At 43.8% G+C, this 23,151-nt stretch overlaps 1 protein-coding gene and 2 long non-coding RNA genes across 9 annotated transcripts; 2 read left to right on the top strand and 1 right to left on the bottom strand.

The window, feature by feature from the left end:
* Positions 1 to 777: 777 nt before the first annotated feature.
* LOC144984369 (uncharacterized) lies at positions 778 to 4,325 on the bottom strand. The gene is made up of 5 exons (XR_013647997.1): positions 4,096 to 4,325; positions 3,367 to 3,544; positions 3,141 to 3,237; positions 1,061 to 2,984; positions 778 to 795 (listed from the first exon to the last, which is right to left on the bottom strand). It is a non-coding gene; the product is annotated as an uncharacterized LOC144984369 (long non-coding RNA).
* Positions 1,733 to 3,347, top strand: LOC144984370 (uncharacterized). Its single transcript, XR_013647998.1, has 2 exons — positions 1,733 to 1,869; positions 2,174 to 3,347. It is a non-coding gene; the product is annotated as an uncharacterized LOC144984370 (long non-coding RNA).
* LOC105356069 (uncharacterized) lies at positions 4,300 to 22,600 on the top strand. 7 transcript variants are annotated; one of them, XM_078932527.1, is made up of 13 exons: positions 4,300 to 4,394; positions 5,455 to 5,497; positions 5,968 to 5,982; positions 12,351 to 12,462; positions 12,532 to 12,589; positions 12,764 to 12,826; positions 12,900 to 12,914; positions 21,180 to 21,291; positions 21,361 to 21,418; positions 21,566 to 21,628; positions 21,698 to 21,794; positions 21,872 to 21,949; positions 22,038 to 22,600. In XM_078932527.1, the coding sequence occupies exons 1-6, from the start codon at positions 4,300 to 4,302 to the stop codon at positions 12,819 to 12,821; spliced, it is 381 nt and encodes a 126-aa protein (XP_078788653.1). In that variant the 3' UTR covers positions 12,822 to 12,826; positions 12,900 to 12,914; positions 21,180 to 21,291; positions 21,361 to 21,418; positions 21,566 to 21,628; positions 21,698 to 21,794; positions 21,872 to 21,949; positions 22,038 to 22,600. The 7 variants fall into 7 exon arrangements, with proteins under 7 accessions (XP_078788653.1, XP_078788652.1, XP_078788651.1 ...); XM_078932526.1 differs by having other exon boundaries at positions 22,035 to 22,600; XM_078932525.1 differs by having other exon boundaries at positions 21,869 to 21,949.
* Positions 22,601 to 23,151: the final 551 nt, after the last annotated feature.

The following is a 23,151-nucleotide window of genomic DNA, read 5'->3' as shown; positions in this document are numbered from 1 at the left end:
TGCACATCCCATCACGCTGCTGACACCCTACAGGGAACCCATGAGGAATGCGGTTCAGGCCCGTTACAACCAGCACCACGCCAAGGCATGCTCTGTGGTGGAGAGAGAGCATTTGGCAAATGAGGAGGAGAGCAATATTTCTGGGGGCACTGAAAGCAAAACCAACCTTTGCAATGAAAATCATTGCCTGCAGTTCAGTTCTGCACAATCTGTGCATCAGAGAAGGGGACTGCTTGGAGCCACAGATGTTGAGCCACAGCAGGAACCAGTAGGACGGGTAAAGTGGCGTCCGTCTGCGAGGACAGATCTCTGCTTTCCTTTTAGCTCCAACTGTGACACACATGACTCTAGAAGACCAGGATTATTGTTAAGATGTATAAAAATAAATGTTAACATATAAAACGAAAATGTAAATATGTACATTTGATATTTATATGAAAATTCTTCTGAGATTGTTAAAAATGGCTCAGATTTAAATAATGCATGTAAATAATTCATTTTTGTTCCTGCATTTATTAAACAAATTGCAAAAACAACGACGACGTTACATTTTGTGAACAATATTTTAAACACAGGTTAACAGACTCTCCTGTCACTCTTTGTCCCTTCGTGCTCTTTCTTCCTCTCCTCTTTCAACAACCTTTACCCCAACATGACAACGATTACAGTTTAATGATAAATAAATACAAATCTGATCGTGTCTCTTATCCCATCCGGCACGAGCTTGCCTGAAAACAAACAGGCTATCTTTCTCCATCCACATATGGATCAGATTTTCCTTATCCTCGTCTGTCCCTACATATATAATCACATTTAAAAAATGTGTTAATAACTTATGACTACGGTTAGAACTCACTCATTTTTTTATGTAATGTCAACAGCGTTTGTTTTTAGCATTCAGCGCTAATTCGCGCTAGCGTTAGCTTTAGCATTACCGAAATTGATGAGCTTCAAAACAATGTAGATAGTCGATTGAGGAATATAACATATTAAACACATCATCTTACGTATTTACAAATATATTTTACAACAGATACTTGATACTTTTAAATATACTTACATTTTTAAGTCCTCTTTCTCGCGCAACCGTCCGCCATCTTCGAATAATTCAAACGCAGTGTATTGTGGGTCACACGCAATGCATTCTGGTATGAACGCAGTGCATTCTGGGCAATATTCGCCGATCGAGTGAGCATCGATCCACACTGGTTTTTCGTAGAGAATTCTGGGAAATTTCTAGTGCACATGATTTTTGAACTGTAGATTCGGACAGCACTACAAAATGGCGACCGCACTATATAGTGCACTATATAGGGGTTAGGGCGGTAATTCGGACACAGCCTAAGGCAATAGACCTTTTTCACACTTCCGCATTTTTCGACCGGAAATACGTCAATGACGTGTAAAACAACTTCCTGTTAGCGTAGCAGCAGATATGAAGAATGGCAGAGTCGAAGAGTTGCAGTCTCTGTTGCGTTCCAGGCTGTTCGTCTTCCAACCAAAAACAGCCTTACCTTTCATTTCATTATTTTCCTGTGGATCCAAACCTGAAACCCAAATGGATATAGGCGATCCGAAGAGATGAAGGGCATAGTTTTAATGTAAACACAGGTAGCACCCTCTGCTGCCGGCACTTACTAACTTCGCTCCGGGATTGTGGTGCGGCTGCGTCGTTCGTCGCCTGAAGAGTGGTGTTGCCCCGAGTATTTTCCCTTGGAACAACTTTACTGATCCTTTGAGAAGGGAGTCAGAATATGACAGAACCTCAAACGTCAGGCTATGCAGCTAAGCTGTGAAGATACTAGCGACATGGTGGCTAAGCTAAGACAGTAAAGATGGATCACGACTACGTGACACACCCACCTGCAGGTAAGGTTGTTCATAATGTGTTTGGTTAACGTTAGTCAACTATGTGTACCGTTATTGGATACATGCATTTCTACCTGAACAAATTAATATTTATAATAAAAGATGTTCATGCTCTCACCTATTTTAATTGCATGTATTTAATCACTTTTGAGCATTTTGTCATTTTGTAATTTCCTTAACAAAAATAAATGAAATGTATTTGTAATTAAATACTTAACATACTTTTCAAAACATGATTACTGTGTTGTGTTGAAAGGTAGCATTAATATATTAAGACTGATTTTTAATTTCTTTATCTTCACAGGTGCTCTGGATGAGGCTTTGGATTACATCCATGACTTAGAAGCCAAGTTCCTTTGCTGGAGCCAGGAGACGATGTCATGGCGGACAAAAGTTCCTCGTTCAAGACCTCCTAACTGACATTGGATCTAAGATCATTATTCCACCTTTTAAGCTTTCAGCTCAATTCAGCAAGGAGGAAACAGAACAAACCGCAGCCATCACCCGCCTCAGAATTATGGTGGAAAGAGTGATCAGTAGGATAAAGTCCTTTCACATCAGGAACTCTCTGTGCCGCTCACACTGATGGGCAGTGTGAATCAGATCTGGCTTAACCGCCGTGTTTTGGCAAATTATCATGGACTTTTTTGTTTTGAAGAGTGAATTAATGTTTGGTATGTAAATAATGTATAATGTGCAAATAGTATGGAAAAATTTAGTGTTTCCACATATTCTTAAAATCTAATTAAATATAATTGTTATATTCGTAATATTTTTCTGTTGAAATGTGACTTTGACTTAACAAAAAAATTAGATGAACAAATAAAACAATTTTGGTCAAAATTGTGCCTCGTTTAATTTTTTGGTATGCAAATAACATCAAACATTTACAATAAAAAATAACATTACAGATCAACAGTAAGACAGAAGGCTGAACTGATTGTTAAAGACAAGATAAGTGTAATTTAAGGTATGCATTCATGCATTTGCCACAATATATATCCAAGTTCTCTTTCATTCCATCTCAGAAACCCATCCAACACAACCATGAGAGGTTGGGGCTGCACCTGGCATAATCTGCTTCCAGATGCCATCATATGGATCTGGCTGTGGTCCTACACAAGACAAACACAACACACAAAAGTTAGACATAAGTGCATAACTACATTTAAATTTAATTCATTATATCTGCTGTAACCATAATTTGGTTAGTCATAAGATTAAAAAAAAAAAAACTTAACTTGCTCACAAAGCAACAAAAAGTTAATCACCTGTAAATGCCTTGTACAGTGTGGACCTCTGACCGTCCCTGCCAACTGTTTTGGGTTTTTGCACCATCAGCTCACTAACCGGTTCAGGATGGATTCCCTTATAAGTAAAAGGCAGAAAGCAATTAAAGTCTGTAGTAACTACTTGGGGTGTTTTTATAATAATTTAGAGTTGTTATGGATACACATACGTTCTTAAAAAATAATGACAATATGATCACAAACCCACCTGTGCCATCTTTGCAAGCCACTCGTGCAGGCCAGGGGGGTGGAGCAGCCTGCAGACCCAGCTGTGAATAATGTGCGGTCTGGAACAGGATGGCAACTATGTGATTGCAGAATCCTTTAGCAGCAGCACAACTGCAGACGAAAGCTTTCAGGTTGGCACTTTCTGCGTCCAGTGATATCTAGACACAATAAATTATATAGGTTAAAATTAGGACATACTTATGTTGCTACATCAATGTTCAGAATGACATGAAACTATAACTGTCAATAGGGTGACCAGATTTGAGTTTGTAAAAAAGAGGAGTGAAGTGAGTTTGTGAGATATTTCATCGAGAGTAATTGGTGTTCAGAGCTGCATACATGAAGCAAATATAATTACATTTCATCTATGTTCAATGTTATTTTATTATATAAGTATCAAAAGAGAGGACATGTCCAGGAAAAGAGGACTTCTGCTCACCATACTTTCAGAAAAATAATACTAGTAAGTGAAGAAAGTGCCGCAACCGCAGCAAAATGAACACGCATACGGGCAACTTAACATTTCTTATTTACAGCTTCACCAAATTTTTGGGTGTTATGTTAATCTCATGCCTTTTCACTTAAACATACACACAACATATTCACTGCGATGCCTTATATTACAAATTAATAACACCAGGATTTACAGTTGACGTAAACACACAGAGTTACCGGTGATGCGGCTATGGCTAAGCTAGCTGAAGCTTACCTTGGTAATGGTGGATAAACTCTTCGTGGACGAATTTATATCCCATGTCCAATTTGTTTCCTTTAGTGGACGATTGCATCTTCACACTCTTCATCACATCGGTGCTGGTGAACTTCGGAACACAACTCAGGCTCTTCGAAAACACTCTAGGCTCTGCCATTCCTCCGCCAGCGAAGCACAAACCGGAACTAGGTTTACACGTTGATGACGTACTTCCGGTTTTTGCGAAAAAGGTCTATTGGGTCCAGGTGTGCAGAGCGGTTCGGTTCTGCGGGATGGAGTTCTGCGGTGGCGTTCAGGTCGGTGATCTTTGGTTGTGGGTTAAATTCTGCTGTTTATCCTGAACTTTGGAGTCAAATGTGAAGTTTTCTGGAAAGTTCTGATGTTCTACTGACAAACGAACTTCAGGTTCCTGCATGGAGACAAGAGGCACAGAAAAAGATAGAATAAACATATGAGACAGAAAAAAAATAGAATAAAATAAAAACACCAGACAAAGAAAGTTAACTTCCTGATTATGCATTTTTCTGACTTTGAAAAGAGTTTTGTTCTTACTAAGAAATATTTTATTTAATCACAACTGAACTGCTTGAATGGGTTACTCTATGTTTACAGGTTTAAATGTCAGAGTTATGGACACATCCAGCAAAAGCCTAATTAAAAAACTGTTCTCAGATAATTAGGAACCAAAAACGTGCGAAAACTACAATCTGATAATCTTAATCTGAGCAGAATGTCTGTCGGGGATGAACATTTGGGTTGGATTGATGCAGAAAAAAAGTACATTACTGTGATCCTCATGGTGATCCATGAAGATCACAGTAATAGACGGTTGTGGTATTTTAACTGAGAATGAATCAATAATCATCTCTCTGCTGCTGAAGCCTGAACCTGCAGTAGGCGGAGCCTATTTGAGTAAGAGTTTAGGTTGTAATGGATTACATCACTACAAACATTACCTGTTCACCCTGGACTCTGTTTCTGAATGATTGGTGTTTACTAGCATTTTTATTTAGATCATTTTTCTTAAATGCACTCTGCTTTCATACACGGCACGGTAACTGAACACATGTAGTCTTTGATAGATTCCTGAATATTTTCCAGAACCGTTTTTCACGTGGATTTGGGGACCAGCAGCTGCTTTCACAGTTTTAAACTCCCTGCAAACTGTTTTCCCTGCATATTATCAACAAAATGGTCAAATTATAACAATTGTCCATAAGAACAAAACCCAGACTGTTAAAAATGTTTAACTTTGAGCCAAATACTAAAATAAAAATCTTTCAAATGGCGGACTTTGCTGTTTCTTAAAAGGAAATTTCTTTTTTAACTGCGGCTGTTCTCCCATCTCTTTCCCAGGATTCTTTGCTGGAAAAAGGACCTCAAAGAACAAAACAAAGAGGTAACTACTAAAACTGTCCGTTCAGGGAAGCAGGCCGACCATGGAGGCTTTGGTGGCACTGACGGGTGTAGCGATTCCAGTAACGTCAGTTTGATTCCTGATCCCATTCATGGTCCATATCGTTTGTTCTGAATGATCCGGTTCTCTGACCTAAAGTGGATCCAGATCATCTTTATCCAAACTTCCAGCAGTGAGACTCAGACAGAAATTCCTGCTACTGAACAGTTTTCCAGATTCTTGGATTTTTTTATCAAGTGGAAATGAAATGTTTTGGATTTGAGGAAAGCGTTTTTGCTCCCAAAGGCCTCATGGGAAACTGTTCTGCTACCAGCAGCATGGTGGCGCTGTAGACGCTTTGACTCTCAATGTCTGTGGCCTCCATCCTTGAACTAGTACAAAATCACATTTCTGTTTGGAATTCAGTCCTAAAGAGGAAACCTTCTGATGAACTTCTTTCTTTTCTTTTGCAGGAAGATCTCCAGCCGGTAAGTCGTTGGTTTCCTGCTTTGGCCGCCGCGCCGCTCTATTCCTCCGTCTCTAAAGGTGACTTCATTTCCACGTATCTGACGCTCAGAGCGTCGTGGCGTTCTGAGTGCTGGTTGGTCACGATGAGGGAGGAACTTCAGGATTCAGGATCTTTCCAGCTGACGTGTCTTTGGGAGCTGCAGATCTTCCAGATCGTAGCTGCAGCTGAAACTTTCTGTTCTTCCTGAACCTTTTATGGCGTTCCTGAATAAAAACTGCGTCTCGCCGCCGTCGAATAAAAGACTTGGTTCTAGACTGTAAAACACGCCTGCAGGATTTATCAGAACAATCAGTAGGTCTTAGATTTACACCTAAATGTTCCAGAAGTTTCCTTCAGCATGGACCAGCCTCGTCAATTCGCGTGCGCTTCCGCCATTTTGAATTTTCTGCCACTTTGGAATTTTCACGTTGGTCCTGATCTTCATGAAGGTATGTGAGACGCTGGTCTGAACGCCCACGCTTCAGCTCTCTGAAGGTGTCTCCATCAAGCTCTGTCCTGCTCTCTTTCCCTTCAGGCCGCCGTGCCGCCACTCCACCACCCTTCCCGTCCTGTTCTAAAATTGTTCTTCCTTCTGGATCTTCTTGTCCATCTTTGCTCTCCTGACCCCCCCCCCCCCCCCCCTTTTCCCAACTTTGTCTCTAAAACTTTAACAAAACTTTAATGATTAAGAACCTTCAACTAAAAGTAAGTTAAATAATTCAGTAAATGATCTTCAAGTCTAGTGTGAAACTTTGAAAGTAACACAAATAAAAAGCTGCTAAACATCAAATGTGAGAAAAGGTGAAGTTCATGTATATTTTGCAGCAGGTTTAGGAGCTTTAGTGTTTCAACTATCACAGTGTGAAGGGAGGCAGACGACCTCTGAATTCACTTTATTTTTGAATTACAGACTTTATTGTAACGGCCAGCAGCTGTTCAGTTATGGGTGTTTCCAACAGCAGCAGTGGACGGGGAAATAGTGAGACAAAATAACTACAACGGTTACAGACACAATATGAAAAATCCACTTATTTTCAGCAGTTCTGGTTCTTCAGAACATCCGTCTGTAAACTAACCTGTTTCCTTCCTGCAGCAGCGTCCAGAGAACTTTGGACCTGAAACTGGAACCAGAAGGTTCAGCTTCAGTGTTGAAGGTTCAATGATCCAGGACCGATTCAGAGTCAGAACAGCAGAAAATCTGAACTGGCTTGAATGGATGCTGTGAAGATTTCTCTCATCTGTTAATAGTTTCTCCAGAAACGTCCAGAGATGGACGTCAAAGCTGCTCTGAGGGGAACAGACGAAAGCAAAGATGACGGACCAATGAATGCAGCAGATGTGGAACCAAACCTTCACACAGACGGACGATTCATAGAAACCTCTGGAACAACTAACCACTAACTCCAAACAAAGCAGGAAATAAAGAAAAATCTTTGCCTCTTTGGGACCGAGAGTCACACAGGAACTCAGACCATCACTGCCATCAGGTCAGGAACCAGATCAAAGGACCACATAAGGAAAACTTGAAACCTGACAGATAAAAGATTAACCGTTCAGCCACATCTTCAGAAAATGACTCCATTGGGAAAGTGGTTAGGAAAGCGTTTGACCAAAGGAAAAGTTCAAACAGGGAGTTTCTGTTGCTCGTTTGGTTCCAGCGAACAATGGAAGTGTTGGGAGTCCAGATGGACGTGAGATTGAAGAAGGTACAGTGAATTAAAAACACTGAACGTGAGCTGAAATAAGCTAAATGTCTGGAGATGCTTTAAAAGGTAAATGTTTTTTGCTATAGAACCCTCTTGGACCTGTTCATTACTTTGTGTGGAACCGAATTTGGAAGTCACAGCACTTGACACTACCAACCTAAAGATGGAGTTAAGGGAGAATTGTGGGACTTTTAGTTTTCCAGGTAAGTTTCTAACCGTCCTGCACCGGACGACACTCCTGAGCCGGTTGTTGGGGAACGGGTTTGGGTTTTGGGTGGTCTGTCCAGAACAATGAACAGAACTAAAACCCGCTGTGTTGTTTGGGTCTACATAGGGTGGTAGTGACTCATTATGGGAGCTCTGTTCCAAATGGGAAATTGCTTTGGAACAAAAGGTGTGTTCTGTTTTCAGGTGTAATGTGGTCATTTGAATTAGCCACGCCTCACGATGTGTTCATGCTCCTCTGTTCTAAATGGGTTGACTATAAATCCTGAGGAGGTTCTGGCTGAACTGACAGACTTGTCCTGATGAGTGAAAGTTGGATGATTCTGTCCTGACTGTTTTTTGGTGATTTTTGAAAGAAAATTGTCGATTCTGCATTGACTTCTATATATTGAACAATCCCATCAATAATCACATGACTGAACATGATTCATGTCAAACATTGCATCATGGCCTTAAGGCCAGTTGGGTTTTCATGTGTAAAGAAAATGCCTTTAAATGGTTCCTCGGTTGGACCATCTGAACCAGACGCTCCACAATAAACAGACGGAACGTTGAAACGTTTCTGTAGTTTGATCCCTTACCTGCTTCCAGGTGTTCAGGGGTGTGGGGGTGGCTCGTCTTCTCTCCTTACTAACTACTGTTAACAAAAATGTAACATACTGTCGTCCATCCAACGTAATCAATGAGGACCATCTAAGATCATCTGGGTCAGGGAGCGTGGGTGCGCAGATGGCTAGTCAGTCCTATCTGCGCAGGAAAGGTTCTGGGACAGTGAGGGCAGGGAATGGAGGCTGTTTGGGGATTAGCCACACGGGCCTTCCTGGCTTGGCGCTGCAGTTGAGCAGCAGCTGTCCTGTTTGCTTCGCACCATTCTGCGACTCTTTGGACTTGGGAGTGCCAGCTGCTTTTGTTCATGGCATCCTTTTCAAAGCCGGCAGGGTTCAGGTTGAAGGCTTTCAGGGAGTATTTAAGAGTGTCCTTGAAGCGTTTCTTGGGACATCCCACAGAGCGTTTCCCTTGCAACAGTTCACCATGCAGGAGTCTCTTTGGCAGCCGGTGGTCTGGCATGCGGACTACATGGCCTGCCCAACGTATTTGATAATGCGTTAGGATGGTATGGATGCTGGGCAGGCCGGCATGGGCAAAGACTTCGGTATCAGGGACCTTGTTTTGCCACCTGATGACCTGGAGGCGTCTGAGGCATGAGGTGTGGAAATGGTTCCGCTTCCTGGCGTAGCGCTGGTACACTCTCCAAGTCTCGCAGGCATACAGTAGCGTAGGGAGGACGATGGCACGGTACACCTTCAGCTTTGTGGCAATCTGATGCCTCTTCTGTTCCAGACATTGGATTGAAGTCTGCCATAGGTTGCACTGGCTTTCACAATTCTTGCGTTGATTTTGTCATCAATCACAACGCTATGGGACAGTGAGCTGCCAAGGTAAGTGAACTTACCCACTGTGTTCGGTCTCTGGCCATTGACGTAGATGTTTGGTTCTACTCAAGATTTTCTTGGGGCTGGCTGGTACATGACTTCGGTCTTCACGGTGCTGATGGTGAGACCACACATACTTGGGTTAAAATCCCGCTAAACCCTAAACCTCTTTCTTCCAGGTTGTTTCTTTTTTCAGAGTCCAGCGTGGATCTCATCTCCACCTGGATCAGAGGGTTTGGTCAGTGATGCTCTACATCTTTATGGTGTTCAGACGTGGGTGGATGGTGAGATGTGAGGATCATTGACCTGCTGGAACATGAAGGTTTAGAACAATATTCCAGCCTCGGAAGCTCCACTGGGGATTGTGAAGGTGGAATCCAGAGTTTGTTGCTCTGTGACGTGTCATTCATCTCTGATCTCCTATGGAACATAGTTCCTAAAATCCTGTAGAAGAATGTTCCAGGATTTGGTTCTCCTCTGTGGTTCTTCTCCAGAAGATCAGACTTTCCTGATCTTTGCTTCACTGAAAAGTCTCCACCTTTACTTTCTGGGGCAGAAAACTGCCTCTGGTGTTTAATGAAGGTTCTAACCTCCAGGTTTCTGCATCACCTTCACAGTAACCACAGCGGTCGGCCGCTGAAGTCGAACCCGTCCTTCTGGTTCCTTTACAAAATCAAACTTCTAACTGGACTGTTACTGATGTGAAACCGTTTCTGGATTCACTGGTTTTGGTTTGGGAAGTTTGTCAGAACAGATTGAAGGTTCCATCTAAACCAGAGAACGTCTACATCTCAACGCTTGTCTGAACGAGATGTTCTGTTTGTGTGCCGGAACATCCAGAACTCTTCTCTACAGGAACTAGAACTGTGTCCTCAATGGTTTATTTCAGCGGTGAGGATGATGGTGATGAAGAACCAGAAGGTTACTAAATTCCTGGTGTTCTTTCAAAGGTTGTTCTAGTTTAGGGGAAATCTCTGGACCAAAGGTAACCTCAGTGGCCATGTGGCCCAGCCCACAACAAAAGGTGTTTTCAGGTGTAATGTGGTCATTTGAATAAGCCACGCCTTATGTGTTCATGCTCCTCTGTTGGGTTGACTATAAATCCTGAGGAGGTTCTGGCTGAACTGACAGACTTGTCCTGATGAGTGAAAGTTGGATGATGCTGTTTGCGGTTTGACTCTGTTTTTGGTGGTTTCTAAAGAAAAGTGCAGATTCAGCATTGACCTCTATACATTGAACAAACCCATCAATAATCACATGACTGAACATGATTCATGTCAAACATTTCCTCATGGCACTAAAGCCAGTTGGGTTTCCATCAGGTAAAGTGCTGCCTTTGGTCTGGTCCATGGACCGTCTCCGTCTTTGGTCCAGGTGGATCCTTAAATGGGTAGTTTTCTCTCTGAATGAACTGCCTCTGGTTGTCATGGGGATTCTCTCCTCCAGGTTTCTGCGTTACTTCATCTAAAGCTGGTCAAGGTGTGTGTTGACGTCATCCTCATTGAACTGAACAAACGGGTCCTGGAAGGTCTGCTTGACCATACCTCTGACTGGACTTGAACCTACTTCTTTCAGGGTTGGAGTGGTTTGTATGGAGGTTTGTTGACTGGAAGAGGTGTCATTTTGAGGCCAAAACCTTACCAGAAAGAAAATTCTTTTAGACGGTTCCCCGGTTGGACCATCTGAACCAGAAGCTCCACAATAATCAGATGGAACGTTGAAATGTTTCTGTGGTTTGATCTCTTATCTGCTTTCAGGTGTTTTGGGGGGGTGTGGGGGGTGGCTCGTCTTCTCTCCTTACTAACTACTGTTGACAAAAATGTAACAAACTTGGGTTAAAATCCCGCTAAACCCTAAACCTCTTTCTTCCAGGTTGTATCTTTTTTCAGAGTCCAGATTGGATTTTATCTCCACCTGAGTTCAGTTTTGGTTTGTGACGTTTGTCAGAACAGATTGAAGTTTCCATCTAAACCAGAGAACGTCTACATCTCAATGCTGGTCTGAACACGAGGTTCTGTTTGTGTGCCGGAACATCCAGAACTCTTCTCTACAGGAACTAGAACTGTGTCCTCAATGGTTTATTTCAGCTGTGAGGATGATGGTGATGAAGAACCAGAAGGTTACTAAATCCCTGTTTTTTTTGGGGGGGGGGAATCCGAAGGTAACCTCAGTGGCCTTATGGTAGAGCGGCTACCCTGAGACTGGTTCAAGTCCGTGGTCAGTCATACCAAAGCGTCCCTGCTGGACTCTCAGCATTGAGGGGTTGGATTGGTGGAGTCACCAAATGGTTCCTCACTCCTCCCTGAGGGGAGGGGTCAGATACAGAGAACACATTTCACACCCAGAGGAAAGTGACAACTAAATGGAACTTGGAACCTGAAGTTCCTGCTGCAGCACTGAACCTCAGTTTATAGAACGTGTTCCACTGACGGCAGAACACCATGGGTTGGTGTTGGAAAGGGTTTTGGTTTGAACTTTCTCAGACATGGTTTTATCTCGAATGGAGTCAAGTCATTGGCGGGTTTTTGTCTTTTAAACGTGACACAGAATCTCTTTCATCCCAGGAGTGGACGGGTTCTTCCTGGTAGAACCCTACCAGAAAGGAGGTCCAGATGTTGAACTTTTGATCTTGCAGCAGAAAGTTGAGGTTTGGATTCCTTCAACCTCTGCTCTGAATGTCTGAACTGTAGGGAAAACAGACATCAACGTTTACAGACTTGTCTAGTCAAACGTGTTTGACCTCTGACCTAAAACTGGATGCCAGCTGTGACAGTGATGAGATCCAATCTGCTGCTGAATGAGATCATTTAACTGCAAATGTCTGTTAAGGTCAAACTGTTTTCACGGGAAGGAAACTTCCTGAAAACTTGTTTTACAAACGTGTAGAAGATTCTGAAGGTTGAGAACTGAACAGCTGTGGGTCTGGCTCTCCCCCCCCTGGTCGTCTGCTGGTCTTCCCGGTCTGGACCGGCTCGCCGGACCAGCTGTGCGTCATACCTGGAGGAAGGGCAGATGATCCCCTGACCTTGGTTGTGGCGGTCTGCAGCCCCGGTGTGGCGGTGCCGCCGGCAGCAGGAATCCTCACTTCCTGCTTGGGTGAGTGGCGTCCTGAAAACCAGAGTCCCACTGCGAGCTCCTCTAACCAGCTGACTGTCATCCACACAGGGTCGCTCCACCTGTCCACATACCTGCAGCATGGCCACACCCACCTGAGAGACAACAGGTGACGCCAATGAGAAGATTGTTGTAAAACATCTGGAAACATTGACTTTGTTCATTTAATTTGAATTTTCTCATAGCTTAATAGAACGTTAAGATTTCCATCCTTAAAGGTAATTTTTCTGAATTATGTGGTGATTTTCTTTGTCATTGGTTTAAATTTGTTTGTTTTTTTTAGTCTTAGGCTGATTTCAGCTGAATATGAAGTTTATTCAACCGTGAAGATCCTACAGTGAAGCAGGTAGAAGGACTTTTATTTTGAAAATTTTTATAAGTTGTGTATTAATATTGACAAAAGCTTTTTGCTTTTGCAGGAAGATCTCCAGCCGGTAAGTCGTTGGTTTCCTGCTTTGGCCGCCGCGCCGCTCTATTCCTCCGTCTCTAAAGGTGACTTCATTTCCACGTATCTGACGCTCAGAGCGTCGTGGCGTTCTGAGTGCTGGTTGGTCACGATGAGGGAGGAACTTCAGGATTCAGGATCTTTCCAGCTGACGTGTCTTTGGGAGCTGCAGATCTTCCAGATCGTAGCTGCAGCTGAAACTTTCTGTTCTTCCTGAACCTTTTATGGCGTTCCTGAATAAAAACTGCGTCTCGCCGCCGTTAAATAAAAGACTTGGTTCTAGACTGTAAAACACGCCTGCAGGATTTATCAGAACAATCAGTAGGTCTTAGATTTACACCAAAATGTTCCAGAAGTTTCCTTCAGCATGGACCAGCCTCGTCAATTCGCGTGCGCTTCCGCCATTTTGAATTTTCTGCCACTTTGGAATTTTCACGTTGGTCCTGATCTTCATGAAGGTATGCGAGACGCTGGTCTGAACGCCCACGCTTCAGCTCTCTGAAGGTGTCTCCATCAAGCTCTGTCCTGCTCTCTTTCCTTTCTGGCCGTCGTGCCGCCACTCCACCACCTTCTGGCGCCGTGCCGCCACTCCACCACCTTCTGGCGCCGTGCCGCCACTTGTGCCTTTCTTTGGTGGCCGCCGTGCCATTCTTTACTCGGTTTGATGCTTTTGCTTCATTTTGTGTCTATCTTTGTGGAGTTTTTGTGCTCCATGAACTGCAACAACCATTTACGAGTTTGTCATTTCTGTCCAGTTTGTTCTCCTGGCTCCTGGTCCACTAAGGAAATGGCGTTGAAGGAGACTTTACCACAGAGGAGGAGGAGGAGCTGTCTGTCAGGTTAAAGTCGAGGTTCAGCGTCAGGTTTTAGTCTTTGAGTTCTTGGAGCTTTGAGTCCAGTCTGGTCAGGATGGGATCTTCAGGACGGTTCTGCTCCTGAATCTTCCTGTAGGTCTGTAGTTTGAAGCTGTTCTGACCAGCAGAGGTTGTGGTTGTTGGACTGCAGTTGAATCAGTGAAGTTCTGGTCTGGAGGTCCATCAGAGATTCTGTGCTTTCCTTCTTTTTCTGTGGTTGGATCAGTTGCTGCAGTTTTTTTTCCAGGTGGTGCTACGAAAGGTAAGACCCACTTTTATTTCCTTATGGCGTCCGTGCGCTCGGCCTTCCCGCCGTGGTTGAGCCGTTTTACTTTGCTGGTTTGGAACAAACTTCTGTGATGGTTCAGTTACGACTCTCTTTAAAGGGTTTTGGTTGTGATCAGTGGTTCTGGTTTCCTTTTGTTTATAAGTTAAACTTTAGCGTTGAGTGATTGACCACTGGTTGGTTCCAAATGCTGGTTTGGTGGTTCTGGTTCTGTTGGTGCGGTCGTGTCCATGATTGTGAAAGCCCAGCCCTTCCCGCCCTGTTCTAAAGTTGTTCTTCCTTCTGGATCTTCTTGTTCATCTTTGCTCTCCTGACCCCCCCCCCCCCCCCCCCCCCCCTTTTTCCCAACTTTGTCTCTAAAACTTTAACAAAACTTTAATGATTAAGAACCTTCAACTAAAAGTAAGTTAAATAATTCAGTAAATGATCTTCAAGTCTAGTGTGAAACTTTGAAAGTAACACAAATAAAAAGCTGCTAAACATCAAATGTGAGAAAAGGTGAAGTTCATGTATATTTTGCTGCAGGTTTAGGAGCTTTAGTGTTTCAACTATCACAGTGTGAAGGGAGGCAGACGACCTCTGAATTCACTTTATTTTTGAATAACAGACTTTATTGTAACGGCCAGCAGCTGTTCAGTTATGGGTGTTTCCAACAGCAGCAGTGGACGGGGAAATAGTGAGACGAAATATCTACAACGGTTCAAGACAGACACAATATGAAAAATCCACTTATTTTCAGCAGTTCTGGTTCTTCAGAACATCCGTCTGTAAACTAACCTGTTTCCTTCCTGCAGCAGCGTCCAGAGAACTTTGGACCTGAAACTGGAACCAGAAGGTTCAGCTTCAGTGTTGAAGGTTCAATGATCCAGGACCGATTCAGAGTCAGAACAGCAGAAAATCTGAACTGGCTTGAATGGATGCTGTGAAGATTTCTCTCAACTGTTAATAGTTTCTCCAGAAACGTCCAGAGATGGACGTCAAAGCTGCTCTGAGGGGAACAGACGGAAGCAAAGATGACGGACCAATGAATGCAGCAGATGTGGAACCAAACCTTCACACAGACGGACGATTCATAGAAACCTCTGGAACAACTGTAACCACTAACTCCAAACAAAGCAGGAAATAAAGAAAAATCTTTGCCTCTTTGGGACCGAGAGTCACACAGGAACTCAGACCATCACTGCCATCAGGTCAGGAACCAGATCAAAGGACCACATAAGGAAAACTTGAAACCTGACAGATAAAAGATTAACCGTTCAGCCACATCTTCAGAAAATGACTCCATTGGGAAAGTGGTTAGGAAAGCGTTTGACCAAAGGAAAAGTTCAAACAGGGAGTTTCTGTTCCTTAGGGACATGATTTACTTAAGGAAGTTTGTCAAAGAGTCAAGAGAATTTCTCATCCGGGCTTGTGCTGCATTATTGGGATGTACAACCTAACCGTTGAAGGTTCCACAGTCAAGAACCTGGACTGTGTGGCGTAAAAACTGTTTTTTTTCAAGAATCCTAAACGGATGCCAAACCAGAAAGATGAAATGTGGACAGTGATACAAGATTTCCCAGGTAAGTTCCTAAACATCCTGCACTTGGACGACACTCCTGAGCCAGTTGTTGGGAAACGGGTTTGGGTTTTGGGTGGTCTGTCCAGAACAATGAACAGAACTAAAACCTGCTGTGTTGTTTGGGTCTACATAGGGTGGTAGTGACTCATTATGGGAGCTCTGTTCCAAATGGGAAATTGCTTTGGAACAAAAGGTGTGTTCTGTTTTCAGGTGTAATGTGGTCATTTGAATAAGCCACGCCTTATGTGTTCATGCTCCTCTGTTCTAAATGGGTTAACTATAAATCCTGAGGAGGTTCTGGCTGAACTGACAGACTTGTCCTGATGAGTGAAAGTTGGATGATGCTGTTTGCGGTTTGACTCTGTTTTTGGTGGTTTCTAAAGAAAAGTGCAGATTCAGCATTGACCTCTATACATTGAACAAACCCATCAATAATCACATGACTGAACATGATTCATGTCAAACATTTCCTCATGGCACTAAAGCCAGTTGGGTTTCCATCAGGTAAAGTGCTGCCTTTGGTCTGGTCCATGGACCGTCTCCGTCTTTGGTCCAGGTGGATCCTTAAATGGGTAGTTTTCTCTCTGAATGAACTGCCTCTGGTTGTCATGGGGATTCTCTCCTCCAGGTTTCTGCATTACTTCATCTAAAGCTGGTCAAGGTGTGTGTTGACGTCATCCTCATTGAACTGAACAAACGGGTCCTGGAAGGTCTGCTTGACCATACCTCTGACTGGACTTGAACCTACTTCTTTCAGGGTTGGAGTTGTTTGTATGGAAGTTTGTTGACTGAAAGAGGTGTCATTTTAACGCCAAAACCTTACCAGAAAAATTCTTTTAGACGGTTCCCCGGTTGGACCATCTGAACCAGAAGCTCCACAATAATCAGATGGAACGTTGAAACGTTTCTGTGGTTTGATCTCTTATCTGCTTTCAGGTGTTTCGGGGGTGTGGGGGGTGTGGCTAGTCTTCTCACCTTACCATCTACTAACTGTTGACAAAAATGTAACAAACTTGGGTTAAAATCCCGCTAAACCCTAAACCTCTTTCTTCCAGGTTGTTTCTTTTTTCAGAGTCCAGCGTGGATCTCATCTCCACCTGGATCAGAGGGTTTGGTCAGTGATGCTCTACATCTTTATGGTGTTCAGACGTGGGTGGATGGTGAGATGTGAGGATCATTGACCTGCTGGAACATGAAGGTTTAGAACAATATTCCAGCCTCGGAAGCTCCACTGGGGATTGTGAAGGTGGAATCCAGAGTTTGTTGCTCTGTGACGTGTCATTCATCTCTGATCTCCTATGGAACATAGTTCCTAAAATCCTGTAGAAGAATGTTCCAGGATTTGGTTCTCCTCTGTGGTTCTTCTCCAGAAGATCAGACTTTCCTGATCTTTGCTTCACTGAAAAGTCTCCACCTTTACTTTCTGGGGCAGAAAACTGCCTCTGGTGTTTAATGAAGGTTCTAACCTCCAGGTTTCTGCATCACCTTCACAGTAACCACAGCGGTCGGCCGCTGAAGTCGAACCCGTCCTTCTGGTTCCTTTACAAAATCAAACTTCTAACTGGACTGTTACTGATGTGAAACCGTTTCTGGATTCACTGGTTTTGGTTTGGGAAGTTTGTCAGAACAGATTGAAGGTTCCATCTAAACCAGAGAACGTCTACATCTCAACGCTTGTCTGAACGAGATGTTCTGTTTGTGTGCCGGAACATCCAGAACTCTTCTCTACAGGAACTAGAACTGTGTCCTCAATGGTTTATTTCAGCGGTGAGGATGATGGTGATGAAGAACCAGAAGGTTACTAAATTCCTGGTGTTCTTTCAAAGGTTGTTCTAGTTTAGGGGAAATCTCTGGACCAAAGGTAACCTCAGTGGCCATGTGGCCCAGCCCACAACAAAAGGTGTTTTCAGGTGTAATGTGGTCATTTGAATAAGCCACGCCTTATGTGTTCATGCTCCTCTGTTGGGTTGACTATAAATCCTGAGGAGGTTCTGGCTGAACTGACAGACTTGTCCTGATGAGTGAAAGTTGGATGATGCTGTTTGCGGTTTGACTCTGTTTTTGGTGGTTTCTAAAGAAAAGTGCAGATTCAGCATTGACCTCTATACATTGAACAAACCCATCAATAATCACATGACTGAACATGATTCATGTCAAACATTGCATCATGGCCTTAAGGCCAGTTGGGTTTCCATCAGGTAAAGTGCTGCCTTTGGTCTGGTCCATGGACCGTCTCTGTCTTTGGTCCAGGTGGATCCTTAAATGGGTAGTTTTCTCTCTGAATGAACTGCCTCTGGTTGTCATGGGGATTCTCTCCTCCAGGTTTCTGCGTTACTTCATCTAAAGCTGGTCAAGGTGTGTGTTGACGTCATCCTCATTGAACTGAACAAACGGGTCCTGGAAGGTCTGCTTGACCATACCTCTGACTGGACTTGAACCTACTTCTTTCAGGGTTGGAGTTGTTTGTATGGAAGTTTGTTGACTGAAAGAGGTGTCATTTTAACGCCAAAACCTTACCAGAAAAATTCTTTTAGACGGTTCCCCGGTTGGACCATCTGAACCAGAAGCTCCACAATAATTAGATGGAACGTTGAAACGTTTCTGTGGTTTGATCTCTTATCTGCTTTCAGGTGTTTCGGGGGTGTGGGGGGTGTGGCTAGTCTTCTCACCTTACCATCTACTAACTGTTGACAAAAATGTAACAAACTTGGGTTAAAATCCCGCTAAACCCTAAACTTCTTTCTTCCAGGTTGTTTCTTTTTTCAGAGTCCAGCGTGGATCTCATCTCCACCTGGATCAGAGGGTTTGGTCAGTGATGCTCTACATCTTTATGGTGTTCAGACGTGGGTGGATGGTGAGATGTGAGGATCATTGACCTGCTGGAACATGAAGGTTTAGAACAATATTCCAGCCTCGGAAGCTCCACTGGGGATTGTGAAGGTGGAATCCAGAGTTTGTTGCTCTGTGACGTGTCATTCATCTCTGATCTCCTATGGAACATAGTTCCTAAAATCCTGTAGAAGAATGTTCCAGGATTTGGTTCTCCTCTGTGGTTCTTCTCCAGAAGATCAGACTTTCCTGATCTTTGCTTCACTGAAAAGTCTCCACCTTTACTTTCTGGGGCAGAAAACTGCCTCTGGTGTTTAATGAAGGTTCTAACCTCCAGGTTTCTGCATCACCTTCACAGTAACCACAGCGGTCGGCCGCTGAAGTCGAACCCGTCCTTCTGGTTCCTTTACAAAATCAAACTTCTAACTGGACTGTTACTGATGTGAAACCGTTTCTGGATTCACTGGTTTTGGTTTGGGAAGTTTGTCAGAACAGATTGAAGGTTCCATCTAAACCAGAGAACGTCTACATCTCAACGCTTGTCTGAACGAGATGTTCTGTTTGTGTGCCGGAACATCCAGAACTCTTCTCTACAGGAACTAGAACTGTGTCCTCAATGGTTTATTTCAGCGGTGAGGATGATGGTGATGAAGAACCAGAAGGTTACTAAATTCCTGGTGTTCTTTCAAAGGTTGTTCTAGTTTAGGGGAAATCTCTGGACCAAAGGTAACCTCAGTGGCCATGTGGCCCAGCCCACAACAAAAGGTGTTTTCAGGTGTAATGTGGTCATTTGAATAAGCCACGCCTTATGTGTTCATGCTCCTCTGTTGGGTTGACTATAAATCCTGAGGAGGTTCTGGCTGAACTGACAGACTTGTCCTGATGAGTGAAAGTTGGATGATGCTGTTTGCGGTTTGACTCTGTTTTTGGTGGTTTCTAAAGAAAAGTGCAGATTCAGCATTGACCTCTATACATTGAACAAACCCATCAATAATCACATGACTGAACATGATTCATGTCAAACATTTCCTCATGGCACTAAAGCCAGTTGGGTTTCCATCAGGTAAAGTGCTGCCTTTGGTCTGGTCCATGGACCGTCTCCGTCTTTGGTCCAGGTGGATCCTTAAATGGGTAGTTTTCTCTCTGAATGAACTGCCTCTGGTTGTCATGGGGATTCTCTCCTCCAGGTTTCTGCGTTACTTCATCTAAAGCTGGTCAAGGTGTGTGTTGACGTCATCCTCATTGAACTGAACAAACGGGTCCTGGAAGGTCTGCTTGACCATACCTCTGACTGGACTTGAACCTACTTCTTTCAGGGTTGGAGTGGTTTGTATGGAGGTTTGTTGACTGGAAGAGGTGTCATTTTGAGGCCAAAACCTTACCAGAAAGAAAATTCTTTTAGACGGTTCCCCGGTTGGACCATCTGAACCAGAAGCTCCACAATAATCAGATGGAACGTTGAAATGTTTCTGTGGTTTGATCTCTTATCTGCTTTCAGGTGTTTTGGGGGGGTGTGGGGGGTGGCTCGTCTTCTCTCCTTACTAACTACTGTTGACAAAAATGTAACAAACTTGGGTTAAAATCCCGCTAAACCCTAAACCTCTTTCTTCCAGGTTGTATCTTTTTTCAGAGTCCAGATTGGATTTTATCTCCACCTGAGTTCAGTTTTGGTTTGTGACGTTTGTCAGAACAGATTGAAGTTTCCATCTAAACCAGAGAACGTCTACATCTCAATGCTGGTCTGAACACGAGGTTCTGTTTGTGTGCCGGAACATCCAGAACTCTTCTCTACAGGAACTAGAACTGTGTCCTCAATGGTTTATTTCAGCTGTGAGGATGATGGTGATGAAGAACCAGAAGGTTACTAAATCCCTGTTTTTTTTGGGGGGGGGGAATCCGAAGGTAACCTCAGTGGCCTTATGGTAGAGCGGCTACCCTGAGACTGGTTCAAGTCCGTGGTCAGTCATACCAAAGCGTCCCTGCTGGACTCTCAGCATTGAGGGGTTGGATTGGTGGAGTCACCAAATGGTTCCTCACTCCTCCCTGAGGGGAGGGGTCAGATACAGAGAACACATTTCACACCCAGAGGAAAGTGACAACTAAATGGAACTTGGAACCTGAAGTTCCTGCTGCAGCACTGAACCTCAGTTTATAGAACGTGTTCCACTGACGGCAGAACACCATGGGTTGGTGTTGGAAAGGGTTTTGGTTTGAACTTTCTCAGACATGGTTTTATCTCGAATGGAGTCAAGTCATTGGCGGGTTTTTGTCTTTTAAACGTGACACAGAATCTCTTTCATCCCAGGAGTGGACGGGTTCTTCCTGGTAGAACCCTACCAGAAAGGAGGTCCAGATGTTGAACTTTTGATCTTGCAGCAGAAAGTTGAGGTTTGGATTCCTTCAACCTCTGCTCTGAATGTCTGAACTGTAGGGAAAACAGACATCAACGTTTACAGACTTGTCTAGTCAAACGTGTTTGACCTCTGACCTAAAACTGGATGCCAGCTGTGACAGTGATGAGATCCAATCTGCTGCTGAATGAGATCATTTAACTGCAAATGTCTGTTAAGGTCAAACTGTTTTCACGGGAAGGAAACTTCCTGAAAACTTGTTTTACAAACGTGTAGAAGATTCTGAAGGTTGAGAACTGAACAGCTGTGGGTCTGGCTCTCCCCCCCCTGGTCGTCTGCTGGTCTTCCCGTCTGGACCGGCTCGCCGGACCAGCTGTGCGTCATACCTGGAGGAAGGGCAGATGATCCCCTGACCTTGGTTGTGGCGGTCTGCAGCCCCGGTGTGGCGGTGCCGCCGGCAGCAGGAATCCTCACTTCCTGCTTGGGTGAGTGGCGTCCTGAAAACCAGAGTCCCACTGCGAGCTCCTCTAACCAGCTGACTGTCATCCACACAGGGTCGCTCCACCTGTCCACATACCTGCAGCATGGCCACACCCACCTGAGAGACAACAGGTGACGCCAATGAGAAGATTGTTGTAAAACATCTGGAAACATTGACTTTGTTCATTTCATTTGAATTTTTTCATAGCTTATGTAATTTTCTGAATTATGTGGTGATTTTCTTTGTCATTGGTTTAAATTTGTTTTTTGTTTTTTTAGTCTGAGGCTGATTTCAGCTGAATATGAAGTTTATTCAACCGTGAAGATCCTACAGTGAAGCAGGTAGAAGGACTTTTATTTTGAAAATGTGTAAATGCAGTGCATTATATAGAACTGTCTACTTCCTTAAAGGCCCCTCACATCACGATGGCTGCAGATCACTCATCAGACCACCAGGAGTTTAGTCTTTAAGGACGCTTCTGGACATGGGCAGAGAGGGTTCGAACCTGTGAGTTTCTGATCTGAAAAGAACCGCTCTGCTCCGTTTTGGTGACACTATTAAAATATGTCTTGTTTCTGCAGCAGGATCAGACCTGTTTGGTGTGATCTGGACTTTTACTTTGAAAACCTGACTGATTCTGAAGAGTTTGAAAACGCCCTGAGGTTTGATTCTATGTCGATGACTGCAGACACGGCAGGAACTTTCTCCAGCAGCAGTGAGGTGACTGTAGTTGTTGCTCTCTTCCAGCAGGGGGCAGACCTGCACAGCTCCTGCCGGGGTCGCCCCCCCCTCTGACTGTAGCCTTCAGGCAGACCTGACAAAAGCAGCAAGAGTTTCTGTCCAACTGCAACAAAGATGTCAAACATGGATCACAAAAACGTTAGTTGGCTGCTTTATAACCTCTGTATTGTCGTCATTAGATGTTTAAGGAGGTTTATTTTTAATACTTTTATTTCAGCCAATTTAGTATTCTGGGATGTAAATTCTTGTTTAAATGACTGATTTGTTTTTGGATTGTAAATTATTTGTAATTTCTTTGTTTTTATTGATGTACTTTCTGAGTTTGGGTGGATGTCAATATTTGTTTTTATTTAAATTTATTTGAATGAAGCACATAAAACCACTTTAAATTTGCTTGAACATGTAAACATATTTTATTTTAGTTTGTGTTAAGTCTCTGTTATAGAGGCTGCATGCTCTGCTGGTTAATGAAATGACCCCCCCCCCCACCTCCCCGTTTGTTGTCTAGCCACGCCCCCTTTTGAAAATGCTCAATGAAAATGATAAAAAAATAAAAGCCTGTATTTTCCAGAGACGTCGTGTTTTCTGATTCTCACATTTCAGCGGCAGAAGCCCTCGATTGAGGCGCTGGAGCTCCACCTCCTGTTTCCATGACGACGCATAAACAGAAAATGGGTTTGGTTTTAGAAAAAAAAAGAATTTGATGCAAACCCGGGGGGGGGGGGGGGGGGTCAGATTATTTGGTTTGGTGGATCAAAGCAGACACTGTACACTAACTGGACTGAGTAAAAACTTGTAAAACTGTTCCTGTCTCAACTTCCTGTGAGTCCTTTCAGAATAAATCCTTGAATTTCTCCTAAACCTCCAGATGTTGATCAGATTCAGAACATCTGGACCTGCGTTGGGGGCATTAGACAGGAAGTTGCTGGTTCCTTTTGGACCTCCAGGTGTTTATCATTTCTGACTACTCCTGGGCACAGGAGGCGGACCCCCCCCCCCCCCCCCCCCGGCCTTTCACTTGGAGACGGCAGTGACTTCACCCACGCTGCGTCTCCAGGATGTGGTTGAGGGTGTGAAGTATCCAGCGCTGCGTCGCCATGGCAACACAAAAGCTGTGACCGTT

Source organism: Oryzias latipes, chromosome 16 (genome assembly GCF_053564925.1).
Source record: "Oryzias latipes strain Hd-rR chromosome 16, Olatipes_Hd-rR_3.1".
Taxonomy (NCBI): Eukaryota; Metazoa; Chordata; class Actinopteri; order Beloniformes; family Adrianichthyidae; genus Oryzias; species Oryzias latipes.
Note: the sequence above shows the minus strand (reverse complement) of the source record. Positions and strands in the feature narration are given on the sequence as shown.

Bases quoted from the DNA above. Each gene is read 5' to 3' on its own strand.
- LOC105356069 (XM_078932527.1), top strand. From the start codon at position 4,300: ATGACGTACTTCCGGTTTTTGCGAAAAAGGTCTATTGGGTCCAGGTGT. The intron at 12,463-12,531 runs GTGAGTGGCGTC...TCATCCACACAG, and splicing joins AATCCTCACTTCCTGCTTGG to GGTCGCTCCACCTGTCCACA. The intron at 12,590-12,763 runs GTGACGCCAATG...TGTTTTTTTTAG, and splicing joins ACCCACCTGAGAGACAACAG to TCTTAGGCTGATTTCAGCTG.